The 18328-nt window shown below is 42.1% G+C and overlaps 1 protein-coding gene across 1 annotated transcript in view; it reads right to left on the bottom strand.

Moving 5' to 3' along the window:
- Positions 1-1119: 1119 nt before the first annotated feature.
- Positions 1120-18328, bottom strand: part of MNAT1 (MNAT1 component of CDK activating kinase) — a 76256-nt gene continuing 59047 nt past the window's right edge. The window contains exon 8 of the mRNA XM_072115815.1: positions 1120-1528. Coding sequence (XP_071971916.1) covers positions 1408-1528 — 121 coding nt within the window. The 3' untranslated portion in view covers positions 1120-1407. The remainder of the gene's footprint in view (positions 1529-18328) is intronic.

The raw sequence follows: 18328 nt of genomic DNA, 5'->3' as shown, positions 1-18328 counted from the left end.
GCAGATATTCCTATAGCAGCATTGCGTTTGAATCATGTTTATGTAAAAGCCATGAAAATATATTTAGTAACTGGATTTTAAAGGAAATCTACCATAAAAAAAAAAATTTGATCATGATAAACCAAAGGCACTTACTCATAGATCCAGGCACTGTGGCTGCAGTAATCATCTTATATTTGTTATCCATGGGCTCCTACCTTTTAAAATCAACTTTTAAAATAATGTTAAGATGACTGAAAAGGGCAAAGTTCACTGAGCCCGTCTGTGCTGCGGATTGACAGGCTGTTACACGTTTCCCCCTCTGTTCCAGCTCAGCACTTCCCGCCTCCCCCTGCCAGATGTAATCTCAATTTAGCACCGAAAGTTTCAGCACACAGCATAAGGGGATGCAGGGGGTGGGTACTGCTGTGCAGCGCAGTGCACTGCAGCATGGAGGCACTCCTCCTTTCTGGCTCATTAGCATAATTTTAAAAGTTGAGTTTATAAGGAAGGAGGCCATGAATAACCAATAAGATCACCACCACACTTTTCTCCCAACACTGCCCCACACTGCCTGGTGTAACCTCCCTACCACAAAGAAAGATCCAGCACAAAGTGGGATGGGGAAGTGCCCCTGCACAGTGTAACCGCCTGTGAAGCTGTACCACGGAGTGACACCCCCCAGATCACTTCTGGCTCAAGAGTTTAATTATAAAAGTTAATTCTAGTAGGTAGATTACCACAGTCGTGGTGCCTGGATCTATGAGTAAGTGTCTCTGGTTTATCATGCATGGTAGATTTTCTTCAACTGTATTTACAATGCATCCACAAATGCAACATGTGAACGCAACCTTAGCTGCACTGGTGCGGTTTGTATCCTGTAGTAGAACTACAACTACCAGCATGTAACCACAGCACAGAGAGCTATAGTTTTATAACCGCAGGCTAGATGAATGAATGGGATTATAAACAATTATACACATGTGCAGTAATGTGTGACCCCCCCCCCCCCACACACACACACATTTTACACATTCGTCCCTTAATGTTTACACACAGCTAAATGTTCTGTGATTTATTCCCTGCCAATATTCCAAAAACAAACAAAAAAAACTTGTACAAAACGGAAAACCACAAAACTAATAAAACTTGGCTTTATTTAAAAATAAACAGAAAATTTACAACTTCTTAAGAGAAATCCCTGGCTATAAATGGAATTATTCATGGCTTCCATCAGACGGGACTTGTTGTTTCAGTTGCTCTGGGTTGTTCTCGAAGAGCGAAAAGAAAAATACAAAACCCTCCTGGTGGAACACATCTGTCTTTATGAGTGTTATGGTGCAGATGGCCGGCATTTTACCAGATTGGCTTGTGTTAGACACTGGGTCCGGGCCAGCGCTCGTCTCCGTCCAGATTGTGGCACGTCCGCTAATGTGGCAGCCAGAAGAGTCCACTGAAGGCGTCCTGCAGTGCCCGATGGCACGCCAGAGAGGAAGTATAGCCTCCGGCCAGATCCTGTGGGGAAGTGGCCCGTACATGGCTGAGATACCTACAACAAAGGAGAACATTGTTTTAGCTACTAAAATACAGAAATGAAATGCTAATTCATGTTGCCGGGGCCGTCCAGATGCTGCTCGTACTGTGTCCATACAGAAATATGGTTTAGGTTTCCATCACAATCAGCTTCTGGGGAAGCATCTGATACATACAACTGATTAAAAGCCCATTAGACTACTGTTATGCTTTGATTCTTAACATCTTGGCACAGAGGGGCTGGGAGGGGGGCTGGGGGGAGTCATTAACATGGCTTCATAGAACAAACAGACTTACAATGTGTACGATTCTTTCTGGGGTAGCACCAAGAAACTTAAAACAGATGCGGTGCCGGCAGGAGACGGGGGGTGGGGGGCAGAAGAAAACACAGGACCACCAGTAAAACACCTCAGATGGTTTAATCCTGTGTTGATGCCATCATGCTTGGAAAGGGGCATCCCAAACAGGAATTGAAATGATGATGTGTTAATACTCCTGTGGTTATATGGCTTCACCTGCGTTTCATTCGGCCACCTCCCAGAGCTGCCTGTAACCTCTCATTGTACATATGAGATGAAGTAGACGCTATGTGGATGTAGTGTGATTATATGGAGACTGCAGAGGAAGGTTAGGAAACAACATAAATCGTCTGACCACTAAAAAGGAAAACTGAGAAAATTACTGTACACAAACCGGAAACATGATCCATGATAGTCATGTATACCAGCCCTCCCCAGTGTTGTACTCTTCTTATATGTGCTATCCATAGCATCCTTCCACACAAAAAAAAAAAAATATCAACATGTAAAATTATGCCAATGATCCAAGAGCGTTAAAAGACTCCCTCTTTTCAGGCTGTAACACTGTATAGGAGAAGTAAGGGAGGGAGCAAGAAACAATGTAACAGAAACAATGTAACAGATTGTGAAGACTGTACATGGCTCATTGGCATAATTCTAAAAGTTGATTACAGAAGGAAGGAGGCCATGGATAACAAATATAAGATTACCAGAGTCACAGTGCCTTGATCTACGAGTTCGTGCATATCCCTGGTTAGTGGTGATCACCATATACATGTATATAATTCATATATGAGTTATCACACAGAGAACACTAGAGTGTTTCCAGGGTAATAAGCCTTATTCTGAACTTATATTTCAGAGGCTGCATATTTCTCCTGTAATAACAATTATTTATGTATATATAGCGCACACAGGTTCTGCAGCGCTGCACACAGCTGGCCAGAAAAACCTGATAAATAAGTGTTGTTCAGGAACAATGGATTTAGGCCAAGTTGCTTGAAAATGAAAACAACATTTTTTTTGGTACCATTTTAAAGAATCCCCTGCTGCTGGGATTAAATTCCTCAATCCTGGACAACACCTTTAACACTTGCATATCCCATGTGAAGTTCATATGTTCTATGCATGAGACAAGCCCTTTAGTGCGCACGTTGTGTTAGCAATAGCAATACAAAACCGGATGAAAGGTGTAAAGTCACCAATAGTTACAAGCCGGTCATCAACACGGAGACTAGAAGTTTGACACGGATACTTAGAATTTTTCATAGCGTCAGGATGCAGGGACTGAAGGCTCAGCTAATGTGTAATGGGACAGATGCCGTTATACCGAATCAGCAAAGCACAAGCTCCATCTGCTGTGATCAATCATATGATGCTGAATAACCACAACGTATAGCAATGTATGCAGTACTACTGCCTCAATACGAAGCACATAACATGGCGATTCTTAAAGGGAACCTGTCATCATGTTTTTACCAGTAAACCCAATGACAGGTTCCCATAAAAGTCTTCTTACTGTTCCCCATTCAGTTTCTATTATAAAAATCCAAAGCTTGTACCTTTATCTAATCAATTAAATAAAAAAAAAAAAGCTGGCACCAAGGGCAACGTTTCCCTCAGCTCCCTCATTCCCTCCTCCCTCAGAAATGTATCTTCAGCGACCCACTGTGCGACTCATTCAAGCTCATTCAGGGAGATGTAGATGGTGTTTGACTCACTGAAGAGAGCTTCCTGACAAAGGTGAATGAGGGAGAGGTTGGTTGTATGTGACTCACTAAAATGCACATGAAATGGCTCCGAGATGCTAAAAAAATCAAAAACATTAACACCTTAATAACACATAATATGCTTACAGTATCATACAACATCATGTGTGTATGGAGAAAGTTCACAGGCTGAGGCCTTCCCATTCAATGCAGGTGTCGGCTATGTTATACAGAAGACACCCGCCAGTGGCACTGATCACGGATTTAAATTTTTTTTTTTATGTGTTAGAAAAGTAAATATCCTATATCTCCATGAACACACTGACCCAAATGGAGAAAGGTAGAATGTAATTTGGACCGTAGTCAAAGCCATTGAAACCCATTGGAGAATGGAGCAAATGCATTTTTTCATGAATTTTTACAGCATTTGCATTTTTTTCAAACTTCCCACTACATGAAATATTCAATGGGAAGTCCACATTGTTAAAGGGGTTTCCCCATGAAAGAAAGTTTAAAAAATTTTAATCTTTAAGCAATAATGTTTAAGCAATAAGAGATAATATTTATACCCCTTATTTTACAATTTTACTTAGTTATATTGTTGTTTTAGCTCCTATCACTCAGTGGTGGTCAGTGTCAGATTCCAGAATGTGGGCGAGGACTATAAGCAGACACTTCATGATCCCTCTGTGCTACGAGATGCCGTGTGCTGACAATGTGCTTAGATTATTGGGATCCATATCTACACTTTTATTTAGCTTCTGAACATTCTACCATCTTCTGACACATAGAAAAAGAGAGATGAGACAGAGCTGAGAGATGATGAGATCCATGAGATGGATATATAATACAATGACATTCTCAGCTTTGCTTCCTCACCTAATCAATGAAACAGTCAGCCCTGCTATATGCCTCCCTCCTGGATAAAGTCCATGAGAGAGATTTGTAATACCCCGATGCTCCTGCATGATTGCAGCCCCCCCTTTGTTGCACCGGATACACCGGCTTAGGCAGTGATATATCTGGGGGGCAGCACAGCAAAACTATGCCAGGTCCGACCAAAAGTTTGCAAAGAACACAGGCACCTGGTGGGAACGTCAGGACTGATAGAGACAGGTTGGAATTATATTTTGTTAAATGCTGCATTTTTGTTAATAACAATGCATTAGGGAATGTGCTTTAAGAAGAAGGACTGTTTAATTTAAAATTGTACCCCCAGGCTAAATTTTTTTGGTCTTTGTGACAATTGGATTTTAAAACTTTTAAACTGTCATAAGAACCAGAATTAACAATAAATCTTCATAGCAGACACCTGTGATAATTGTTACAGCTGATTATTGTAGCCTGGGACTGAAGTACAGTAAATTACCAACATCCAGAGGTCTATTTGTAACTAGGGGTCCTCTGTAAATCGGGTGTTCTTAATTAGGACCGCCTGTATAGTGAGTAACCTCTACTAGTCTAGTGATAGGGCCCCTACTAGCTGGACAGTGGTCAATTCATAGTATCATAGTATATAAGGCTGGAAGGAGACGCAAGTCCATCAAGTCCAACCTTTAAGAATTAAATAAATGTTTTATCCCCATAACCCGTGATATTTTTTCTCTCCAGAAAGTCATCCAGGCCTCTCCTGCACATGTACATAGAGTCCGCCATAACAACCTCCTGCGGCAGAGAGTTCCATAGTCTCACTGCTCTTACAGTAAAGAACCTTTGTCTATGTTGATGGTAAAATCACCTCTCCTCTAGGCGTAGAGGATGCCCCCTTGTCCTGGTCACAGGCCTAGGTATAAAAAGATCTTTGGAGAGATCCTTGTACTGTCCGTTCAGGTATTTGTACATTGTAATGAGGTCTCCCCTCAGTCGTCTTTTTTCTAAACTGAATAATCCCAAATTTTTTAATCTGTCAGTGTATTCTAATCCCCCCATTCCCCTAATAATCCTGGTTGCTCTCCTCTGCACCCGTTCCAGCTCTACTATATCCTTTTTATACACTGGTGCCCAAAACTGTACACAATATTCCATGTGTGGTCTGACCAGGGATTTGTATAAGGGCAAAACTATGTCTTTATCATGAGAATCTATTCCTCTCTTGATACATCCAATTATTTTATTTGCTTTAGCAGCAGCCGCCTGGCTCTGGTCACTAAAATTAAGTTTACCATCCACCAATACCCCCAAGTCCTTTTCAGCTCCAGTTTTACTAAGTAATTGACCGTTTAGAACATAATTATACTTTTTGTTACCATGGCCCAAGTGCATAACTTTACATTTATCTACATTAAACCTCATCAACCATTTCTCTGCCCACTCCTCAAGCTTCCACAGATCCCTCTGTAATGCTAAACTATCGACCTCAGTATTTATTACTTTACACAGCTTAGTATCATCTGCAAATATTGAAACTTGACTGTGTAAACCCACTACAAGGTCATTAATAAAAATATTAAAAAGAAGTGGCCCCAATACTGACCCCTGTGGCACTCCACTGGTAACATCAACCCAATCTGAGAATGTGCCATTAATGACCACCCTCTGTTTTCTATCACTAAGCCAATTACTTACCCAAATACACAGATTTTCTCCTACTCCCAGCAGTCTCATTTTATATACCAACCTTTTATGTGGCACGGTGTCAAATGCCTTTGAAAAGTCCAGATATACAACATCCACAGCGTCCCCCAGATCCAGTCTGGAACTTACCTCCTCGTAGAAACCAATCAGATTAGTCTGACAGGACCGATCTCTCATAAACCCATGCTGACGCTGGGTTATTCATCCATACACTTAAAGGGAAAGGGGAGGATGACAGGTTTGAATTGCGTTTTGAAGCACAATGGGGGAGAAGCTTAGTTGGGTTTATCACATATGCTTTTCTACTGAAATAAATGTAACTCTTCTGGGATTTGTACAAATACTAACAGAGGAAGCAGCCAGCATTACACTATATAACTATTGGCATATAGTGTCTGAAAAGGGCCTCAAAGCAAAGAAAGGAATTTCTCATTTCTTGCTACACACAGACCACATACAATATACATATTTTATTGTTCTAAACCTCAACCTAATAACGGTTTCTGTACAATCTATTTTATAGCAATGTATTCTGTGTCCAATGTGTTCATGTGTCCTGAAGTGAATCACTTTATATTTCGTACATAAAATTTTGGTGGTAGATTCATGTTTATTCAGTGGGAGATTAAGCACTGATCACTTGGGAGGTCAAGTTGCAATACCTGGCACAGTTGCATATACAGACATATTAATATGTTTTGGAAAACTGTTAAGTTGCAACCAGTAGAAACTAGCAGTTAAATAGTTACAGGAAGTGAATTCTATAGTCTGTGAGGACTAAGGATTAACAGCTTCCCTGCTGTGATGACAGTGTCCTGAGAGCAGAAAATGGGTGAGAGCTGCAGAGGAATCTATGATAAAGCTTAAAGTGCTGCAAGAGCCGGAGAAAGTGATGAAGACTCACAGGGTGGGATGAAGGGGCTGATGGGGAACAGAAGAGGACCTTCTACCTCGCTATTGTTTACAGGAGAATTCTGCATTGACAGATTTACAGACACAAGGCTCCCGCTAGCTACACACAGGGACCATAACATGACATCCCCTCCCACCAGCAGTTAGAATTTCTTGGGTAAACAAAGGCTGTTTTCACAGCGATAAACAGTACAGTGAACAACTACTGCAAGAGCAGGCTAAACTGAGAATAACAAAGAAACTGCCTGACTGACATATGTAATAAAAGTAATAGGAAAATTTTACCATCACAAGAGCTATTGAGTTATGAGAAAAAAAAATATTGGAGTTGCACTTTAAAGGGGTTGGCTTCAGGCAGTATAAAGGAGGAAGAGCTGAGCAGATAGTACATAGTGTCCTATTTGCAGGCAGCATGTTATAGAGCAGGAGGAGCTCAGTGGATTGTTCCTAGTGTCCTATCTGCAGGCAATATGTTATAGAGCAGCAGAAGCTGAACAGATTGTACATAGCATGAAGGTTTATAAATTTATGTTACTGCTTTGTTTAAGCTGTGAAGTCATGGATGTGGGCCATATAGAAAAATCCACAAAGTTCCTTCTGCTATTTAACATGGTGTCGATAGGTTTTCATACCAATTTAACAATTAAAGGGAGCCCATTTTAATTTCATGAAGTCTGTTATGTTCTAGGTAAATTATAAGATTCCTAGGCATCTGGAAATTAAAGAAAACAATGGAAAATAGAAGAGAAACAAAAAAGAACGTCTCATTTATACTTTTACTTTCCGAGCAATGTTCTGCATGATAAATCTCGACATGACGCATCTACATGAACATAGGAAAAGCCACCCTGTGTTTATGGATATTATTTAATAGATGATGAGAACCATGTGTGTCTTCAGGAAGCTTCCTTCCTTGTTACTTCTGCAATCACACTGGGATGAATTAGGATCAGATCAGGATCATATGCGCTATTAAGTGTCTATACATGGGGCCTGCCGCTGCCTACATTCCATTCCTGCCATCATATTAAAAAAACATGGATTTTCAGGAAAACCCACTTCAGCCACGAGAGGCGAGTTCAATGTAATCCCCTACAGAGCAGCGGCCGTATAACAAGTATATAATTAGTCCTAAGCTGGAGGAGGTATGTTACATTCCACACCCATCCTGGAGCGCTCTATGACGTATGGAATTACTCTGCTCAGCACCAGGCTTGCCTTGGTTTATGGGACTCCACAGCCGATTTACAGGACCCCTCTAATTAACACATAATTAGCTAATTAGACCGGCTTAGCATGCCAGAGTAAATTACTTGCCAAGATCCCCAAATTTGGGACTGTTGGTTTTTTTAAGGATTGAATGCAATTACCGTATTTTCTGGACTATAAGACGCACTTTTTTTCCCCAGTAAATGGGGAAAAAACAGTGGTGCGTCTTATAGTCCAGATGTAGGGAATGGAGGGCATCTGGCTGCGCTCTGCCAGCTAATGCTGGCAGTAAGCGCAGCCCTTCTCAGTGAAGCGCAGCGGCTGTGCTGAGTGCCGCTGCGCTCCTCTCCTCTTCTCAGCCCCCCACTGCTGGAGGGAATGGAGGGCTGCACCCCTGCGCTCTGCCAGCTCTGATGTATATCATGTATATCAGGGCACTGATATACATGATAATTATGGCAGCAGTGGAGAGAGAGAGGGGGAGGAGAAAATCACTGACAATCCCCGCTTGTAAGTAGCCCGAGAGGAGCCGAGCCTGTACAGCGCTGTGTCTGACCTGTAACTTCTCTCCCAGCACAGGATCAGATAAGTGATTAGTGCTCCCTTACCCCGGGTCTCTGCTCTCACACTCTTAACCACTTGTTGCCTGGTATGTAGTGGCTGCTGTCCCCCTGGTAGATTGTAAGCTCTTGTGAGCGTTGTACAAGCACTGTCATCTCCTGTGTCCCCCTCCTCATAGATTGTAAGCTCTTGTGGCCATTGTACAAGCACTGTCATCTCCTGCGTCCTCCTCATAGATTGTAAGCTCTTTGGACCTTTGTACAAGCACTGTCATCTCCTGTGTCCTCCTCCTCATAGATTGTAAGCTCTTGTGGCCATTGTACAAGCACTGTCATCTCCTGTGTCGTCCTCCTCATAGATTGTAAGCTCTTGTGGCCATTGTACAAGCACTGTCACCTCCTCTGCCCCCCTCCTCCTCATTGATTGTAAGCTCTTGTGACCATTGTACAAGCACTGTCATCTCCTGTGTCCCCTCCTCCTTATAGATTGTAAGCTCTTGTGGCCATTGTACAAACACTGTCATCTCCTGTGTCCTCCTCCTCCTCATTGATTGTAAGCTCTTGTGACCATTGTCACATATACTCATACCTATACAACCCTGGTAACTCTTGAGACCCCCTGACTACGTGCCAGCATAATTCTATCTAAAGATAGGCTGCTCGCCCCTGCCCCTCTCCAAAGAGGAACATGGCTGCACTGCCCAGTTATTTACTGTTACTTTATTAAATACTTTGAAATACTATTTGGGGAAAAAACATTTTTCTTATTTTTCCTCCTCTAAAACCTAGGTGCGTCCTATGGTCCAGTGCGTCTTATAGTCCGAAAAATACGGTACATAAATGCTTTACATTTATTAAGTGGAGAAACACCTGGAAATCCTGGCGCGCCATATGTAGGAAAAATCCAACCCCAAAAATTGGGTCTCACAAGGGGTCTGAGGATCTCATCTGAACCTAATGGCAGTCAGGTTACCTCTGGCTAGAACATGGAGGGCTGTGCAGCCCTCCAAAGAAATACCACTCACACCAATACTGACCCACTGCCAAATGGGTCATTCTTGAGGATGTTGCAGGGATCACAATGTTCTCCAAGGAATCTCCAGAATCTGTCACATGTGCTTAGTGTGAACCAGCTCTGCTCCTTGGTGGATCTGTTTCAATGTTGAATCTACCAATTTGGAGTTCTCTGGGAAATTCCAGATGCCCTGCACGGTGTTGGGGTGTAAGCAGAACAACGACTTGTGGACATCGGACCCTCATGTTTTATGTCAAATTGGTAGAGGTGGCGGACCTGCTGCTGGGTTGTTGCTCTCCTACAGTATCTCCTCATATCAAAGGAAATCTACCAAAACATACTCATAGATCCAGGTACCATGGCGGTGGTAATCTTATATTTGTTATCCACAGGCTCCTTTCTTTAAGCTTCACAGGCTGTTACAGTGTGCAAGGAGCACATCTCACCTACCCCCTACAAAGTGCTCCTTCATGGTATAATAGTCTGTGAAGCTACAGCATGGAGGTGCTCTAGCAACATCTCCCAGAGCCCTTCTGGCTCATTAGCATAATTTTCAGCATTACTTTTTGCAGGAAGGAGACCGTGAATAGCAAATATAAGAAGATTACCACAGTAATGGTGCCTGGATCTATGAGTAAGCGTCCCTGGTTTATCATGATGGATTTTAATGGTAGATTTCCTTTAATATTATAAAATACTTTTATTCTAATAAATATATATGATTTTGTATTTTAAAGTTTCATTTATGTTCTAGTCTTCCTCCAAAATATTTAGATATCTATGAATGTACTGTAGTCAGTGATGGCAGATTCTGGATATGCAGTCATATCTGTGTAAACCTATGGATCCCAGTGGGTTTGTGGTAATTACAAGTGTAAAGCTTCGTCTCCAGCTCGTCAGTTCTGCTGCTCATTTGGACAGGCTAAATTCATTTAATTGACCAAAGGTCTGCACTCATCGCCTGGGGCCAGGGGGGTTACAAATCCTCCATCATGTTCAAAAGAAGTGGAGTTTCTTCATGATGAGACAATAGAGAACCAAGAACACTTTGTGTTTTCTATAAATGTCAAAATTGTGTAAACATATCTGTATCCTCAAGAAATGCAGAGAACCAGGACTGAGCCACCATAAGTGACCTGCAGCAACCCACAAAAACTAGAAAACCATCAGAAATGTGAAAGCAAGTAAGGCCATGTGCCAGACACACTCATTGCAGCAGATCCTTCACTAGGCCAGCATTCACAGCAGTATTTGTTAGCTATAACCAGGAATGTAGCCTATAGGACACACTTTAATGAAAAGATTTCTACTAACAATTGAAAAGTTATACAACTTTCCTACATACTTTCTGTATAAATTCCTTGTGGTTTTCTAGATCTCTGCTTGCTGTCTTCTATAGGAAGCTTCATTGTTTACTTTCAGTGCATAGAAATCTGTCCCTGGTCATGTGATGTGATATAACAGGAAGTCATATGGGAGCCCTCTCCTTACGCAGTAGGTGTTAGCGGCATTACACAGCAGACACCCGCTGGTAACTGCCACAGGTGCCAGTAGTTAAACTTTTAGGTGCAGTGGTCAAAGCTGAATGCAGAACCTAACAGTGCCTCCCACGTACGTCGCCATCTTGGATGGTCAGTCAGTCAAATAGCAAACTGTACACCATGTATTTGATTACATGAAATCACAGCAGCCTCCATGGAGGATGGAAAGTTGTAGAAGTCCATGGAGGCAGCTGTGACTTCATGTGGTCTGACACATGCATGGGCTAAAAGGACCTGAGATGATGTCACTCTGGTCACAGGAAATGAACTGTGAACATTAAGGATGCATAAGGTATGGGGAGGTTTAGATGGTAGGGGCCGGCTGAGGAGGACACGTCCCCTTCTGATGCCAGGTAATATAAAGATAAAAGATGATTTCTGTGGATTTTAGATAAAAGAAGGGTGTCAGTCAGTTATTAGGGCTCTATAAGAACCTGTCACCGGCTGTATATGTGCAAATGTGGTGACAGGTTCCCTTTAAGGGGTTAAAGGAATAGAATAATGGTAATACATTAGAACTGCAGGGGGTGGGTGACCATAACCAACTAAAATACAGTTATTTGTTCCATATCGTCTATCATTTTCTAATAGAAATATGAGCCTATCTCTCGTTAATTCAACTACTGTGATTTAGTATTGTGAAGGTCAGACTCCCTTAAACTTTGCTCTATAACAGTCTGATAGGTGACATCACATATCATGTATAGACCATCTAATTCATTATTTGGAAATCCACGTTTCCTCCAGACGAACCTGAATTTGGAGCGGTGCTGGTGTGGATGGAGCGGAGCCCATGTACCAGGGGATGGTCAGTAAGTTAATCTTGCGACCCTAAAGAGAACACAGTGAAAAGTGCATCTTGTCCTAATCACGTTATCCCAGATAATAAGAGGATTGTAGCACAGCCAGGCTCCCTGAAATACATCACTGGGAAGGGTTTTCTCCCTAAATGATTCCGGAATTCATTATCTTTCCATTTTAGTAATGAAAGGTTAATGATTATTTCTGGTAACCGTGATATCACTGACAGGAAACATTCCTTCAGCAGGGAGAAGCTTCCGCTGGTAAGAGTCCTGGAAATGGAGCGTTTAAATGCATTCCCCAAGAATCAGAACACCTGGCTCCACATTTGTCATATTCCCAAATCCCACCCCCCTCCCTATCCTGAGCCAGGCCGGCAGCTGTCGCTGCTCTCAACACCCTGCGCATTGTACTGGGCCTGGGAGACTGCACTGCTAGATGCAAGGAGTCAATCATCCCCTGCACCAAGTCCAGGAGTAGCTGCAAGTAAGCACAAGGACACTGCAGCCTCCGACACAGAGCTGTATACATTACACTGCAGAGCCGGCTCCACAAATAGACAGTCATGTGCACTCACCCTGAGAGAGGACGACATTCACAGGCGGGGGCACTTTCACTCCAGGGAGGGCTTTTAACAAGCTATAAACTAGCAGTTAACTATGTCAGCAAGTGAAAGCCAAAGCACAATGAGAAAGCCTTTATACACACCTAATATGCAGCACAGTCCATGACATGGGGGTCACCTCTTACAGGATGAAAAATATGTTAAAAATAATTTCATTTCAGCCCTGGGTCCCCATTTCCCTCCTCTTCTTGTTATACAACAGAACCTATCCAGATTATGGCTGTCGCCCCAGTGCCCCCCTGTCCAGACTAAGGCTGTCGCCCCAGTGCACCCCTGTCCTGACTATGGCTGTCGCCCCAGTGCACCCCTGTCCTGACTATAGCTGTCGCCCCAGTGCACCCCTGTCCTGACTATGGCTGTCGCCCCAGTACACCCTTGTCCTGACTATGGATGTCGCCCCAGTGCACCCCTGTCCAGACTTTGGGCAGGCACCTAGACCTAACTTTGATGAGTGGACCCGAAGTCTACGTTCTGGTTTAGACGTGCAACATAGAATTAATGCCGGATAGTGGCCAAACAGCCAATCGACGCCCCTTGCAACTAGCCATGGCTAGGGAACGGCAATTTGTGGGTTTGGATGCTAATCCGGCAGATGTCTTGGTTGCAAGGCCAACATGAACCCTCCAGACACGTACGTCGGTTCAGCTTATTTTAGTGGCCCCTATTTGAAATGTTCTATATAAATTGTTTTATCAAAGTTTGGGTGGTGGGGGGGGGGTGTCTTTACTGAAACTGGGGTACCACATTATATACGTATACCCTGCTATTAATTACAGATCACAGAGAACAGTGATCTTATGTTATCATCCCAGTCTATTAACCCTCTCTGCCCCAGGAATCCCTTTGAAATCATGGGATCCCCCTGCAGGCACAGCGCTCAGTATGGGCACTGTATACAGGGGTTGCTGTGACAGGGGACTGATAATAGTCCCCCTGTCACAGTATGGGATTGGGCTTTCACACAGCACAGACGGCTCAATCCTTTTCCTCAATTGTGTGCAGGAGAGTACACTGTCATGGGGACGCATGCTGCATTTTTTTTTAACACAGCCTGAACATCCGTGGGAAAAAAAAAAAAAAAAAAAAAAAAAAAAATGGACAAACATGAACAGACCCATAGACATAAATGAGTTGTTTATCCACAAAAAAAAGAAACAGAAACATACAGATGTCAAAAACTCCAATCTGACGGCCTAACCTTGCCGATAGGTGGGGGTCAGTGATGGGACCCCCATGGATCACGAGAACGGGGGGTCTGATGTACCCACTGTCATGGCTAACGCAGCCAGTAACGCATGAGATGAACAGGGCAGCCTGGCCATACGTGACCAGTTGCTCCGGCCATTTCGGTGCTGCTACAAGGGGCGAAACAGGGGTCCATTGGACTCCTGTTCTAGTGATCTGTGGGGGTACGATCAATGAGACCACCCCCATCGACCAGCAAGTTCGGTTAACCCTTAAGGGGCTTCCCACAAAGCAAGTTATGCCCTAAATACAGAACAAACCCGAAGGTTCTATTCCTGGTTTGGCTTAATTGGGAAATGAATTTATAATAAAAAGAACAATGCTACAATTTAAATTAAAAAATCTTTCAGTAAGCTGTGCCATGCATCATGAGATACATTCCTTCGGTGGATTCCTCAATGATCATTGACACTGCTGTTATCATGATCCCCTCCATTGACAGTCATCTCTCACAAGACTCCCCAGCATGAATTTATTGTACCTTTTGGAGATATTTATACAGTAAAATTGGTTGTGCAGTGATAAGACACAATGGGGAAGATATAACAATGGCGAACAGACCAAAGCAAAGCTCGAGTATACAGTCATATTCTGCGGCAGATAAATCTTGCTGGAGAAGTTTACAATTACGTTGTCTACTTTTGACCAGCTATTAGTTTTCTGACACACCGTCAAAGCAACACTCCCTTTTCCCAAAACCATATCCCATTTTTGGGAAGTTGGGAAACTTGGGAAACTGCCATTTCCCAAAACCATATCCCATTTTTGGGAAGTTGGGAAACTGCCCAAAAATGGTGCAAATCCCGTAATAAATGTGGTGAAAGTCATTTAGGGTGCAAAATAATTCTTATGTAGACAGATTGATAAATTTCCCCCAATATGAATGCAAAATTTTTGTATAGATTTGTATGCGGCTCCCGATAATTTAGGTAAATAGTCTTTTCTTTACAACATAATTTGCAATATTAACAAAAAAAATACAAGTAAACTATTGCTATTTATAAAACTAATATTTAGTGATAAGATAAGTGGACAGGATTATTACTATATGACGACATCAAAACCTCCACCTTGCTGTATTGGGATGACCGCCCCCTCCATAACCCAAGGGCTTGTAGCCACGTGTCTGGTCACCTCCAGCTGCTTGAGGACACACGTAAGCACGCTAATATGAAAATATAGGTATGCAAGAATGCAGCTTTGAATAGTGTAATAAATCATTACTCAGAATTCCTGTGCCAGCAACTAAGGATATAAAGGGCAAGGACATGCTGACCACGTACTCTTCTATTTTTGGAAACTACAGGGGACCTATACAGAAGCAGGCAGAAAGAGACCAATGCTCTATATACATTATACACTGTACGTGTATACAATTCTGACCATTATATCCACATGATTAGGAAAAGTTGATCTAACGGAGTCAATAAAGCAAATCCTGAGCGCAGATGCATAAGAGAATACAAGCTAAAATTATGGCGGGGCCAAGGAACACAGGACCTACATTCAGTCAATAATAATAAATGGTGTACGGCACTATTTCTGATATAAGGGTATAGTTTTTATAGCATTATGAAATGTGTAGTGTAAGCCTCTGGCCTCTCTGAGCGAGAGCCCCCACCCCAGGCTCCCAGGACGTCATAAAACAGGCATGCCGATGACAGGCTGTAGGGAGGTGGTACAGCTTCTGCTCCAGTCATGGTAAAATCTTAAGTTCTTCATGTCTGCGTTTCTCGCAGCGCTGCTCCTCCATCACTGCATGGGTGAGCATTCATCACCAGACAGTAGAAAATTATCTACCGCCAGAGAATAACGTGTATTCCCCCAATACAATTATTGCATATCCGAACCATGCGTCATAAAATCTCCCTCATAGGGGTATTCGCATGAGGGCAAATATACTCAGAATGTCAAAATAACGTATTCCATAATTTGAGGATATTAACACAAATGCAGCATTTCACAGATATAATTCTCATCTGTCTCCATGAGTCCTACTATTTTACTTTTTGGTTGCTCTTAGTTTATCCAACCATAAACTAAGTCCCAATTATTACACTGTGTGCAAGGAGCACATCTTCTACTGTGTGAAATTACAGCAGGCAGAAGAAGGGGAAGTTCTGAGGATGGGCTCTGGTAATGCCCCTAGTGCTATTCTGGCTCATAAGCATAATTTTAAAAGTTGATTTTAAAAGGGACATGGATAAAAAAAATATAAAAAAGTCACAGTGACTGGATGCATGAGTAAGTAAGTAAGTAAGTATACAGGCAGTCCCCAGGTTACGTACAAGATAGGGTCTGGAGGTTTGTTCTTAAGTTGAATTTGTATGTAAGTCGAAACTGTATATTTTATAATTGTAGATCCAGACAAAAAAAAATTTTGGCCCCAGTGACAATTGGAGTTTAAACATTTTTTGCTGTAATGGGACCAAGGATTATCAATAAAGCTTCATTACAGACACTTTACATCTAATTATTGCAATCTGGGACTATAGTAACATCCAGAGAGCTTCACCAGAGGTCAGAGGGGTCTGTCTGTAACTATGGGTTGTCTGTAAGTCGGGTGTCCTTAAGTAGGGGACCGCCTGTATCTGGTTTATCATGCTTGATTTTGATGGTAGATTTCACCAAATGGTTGATGGTTAGTTTCGCCATATTAATGGTGCTATTTGAGTCAACATCCATCATTAAGGCCATGCCAGTGGGAAGAGCCATGTACAATCCTAATTCCAATAGATCCAGATGGTCAGGTACTGGGGCAACTGTAGGCTGTTATTATTGTGTTGGGAAAGCTCAAAACAGTGGACTCTCCCACCCTAGTAATGACAGGCTGCTGCTGCTGCTTTTCTATATGTAACTGGCTAAACAAATTGCGGGAGAAGGGATTTCAAAAGTAGAGAGCTTCAAAAGGGGCTGTTGTCCATCATTCAGACACAGATGACACAAACCGGTCTCTGCACTGACCAGAGATGCACTATATTAGCACCAAAGACTGCACCAAATGCTGGGGTAATGACTAAGGGAATAGTCACAGTCAGCCCTAGCATTGATGTAAGGAAAACTAACATCTTAGTGATATGCGTGGGGCATCTTGAGGCCACATTCGTTACCTCTCATGGCAGGGCTTCCAATTTTCAGCAGGACAATGCTTCCCACGCACAGCAAGGGTTTCCTGGGAAATTTGACGCCATATCTAAATTGCCATATATATTGCTATATCAGAGTTAACGGCTAATTATATGGCAGCTACTAAAGGGGACCACCAAGTTCAGAACCTCAAGAATTTTACCAGTCAGTGGAGGAAATAAAATGCAATTCTAGTTTAATTTCAATTTAATTCTTGAGTTATTATGAAAATGGCCAAAACACAAATAAATATCATGGCTTCCGTTTCTTTATTTTTTACTATAGGGTTCACTTTACTAGTTTTCAGCAGTTTGTATGTTGTGTTGAGCTTTATTTCCCTGTCTTCATCACTTCCGAGGACTGTTCAATAGAGAAAGTGATGAATCCAGACGCTGCCTTCAATACTTGAGTTATGAGCCGTTCCTCGGTGACTATAAAATGGATTGTACACTGATTTCGCTGGTGTATATGAATCTTGTTTAGAAGCGCAAACCGCAGGAAATTATACCAAATGAAAACCATGTTTCCTCCTCCTTATTTCCATCATAAGAGCTACAATATATGTGGTTGCATTTCAAGCTGGTTGTATCCAGAGAATAATAAGGTTTAAATTTTAGTCTGAATACAGGCGGTGGTTTCCTTGTAGGAGTAAAATGAAGAATGCTTTCATATCACAATTCCTTCCAGGCAATATTTCACCAGCTTTATTTCATATGCTATAAACACATAGGAGGAGAATGCATTGTGGTTCTTATGAGGTGAATAAAACAGGTTTGTCATCTACTAAACCTCGTTTCATTAACAGTTCACGTGTTTGATGAGAAAATCCTTTAACATCTTTTGGTGATTTGCTAAATCCGAGCCGCACTTCAGACTTTTTAATTTTGGCTTTATGAAATGCACTTCATAAGAAATGATTCAAAATGTCAAGACCACACAATACAGGTCACAAATGTCACGTCATTTCCATGGCGAACATTCATTTTACTGGTTGTTAATAAAATCTAAAGAAGTCTGAAAATTTATGTTTTTCATCTTAGTTTCTTGAATGCAATAAGAGAAGAGTTCAAACTTTCCTAGGGGTGCTATATTGGAGACATAGGGGCACATCTACATAGGACTTTACCCCAGTTTTGTACGTTCTTTCTAGTGGAAACTGCTTGCACAGGTATTTAAGAAGTGTCTGCACCACTCTGCAAT

Source organism: Engystomops pustulosus, chromosome 7 (assembly GCF_040894005.1).
Source record: "Engystomops pustulosus chromosome 7, aEngPut4.maternal, whole genome shotgun sequence".
Classification (NCBI taxonomy): Eukaryota; Metazoa; Chordata; class Amphibia; order Anura; family Leptodactylidae; genus Engystomops; species Engystomops pustulosus.
Note: the sequence above shows the minus strand (reverse complement) of the source record. Positions and strands in the feature narration are given on the sequence as shown.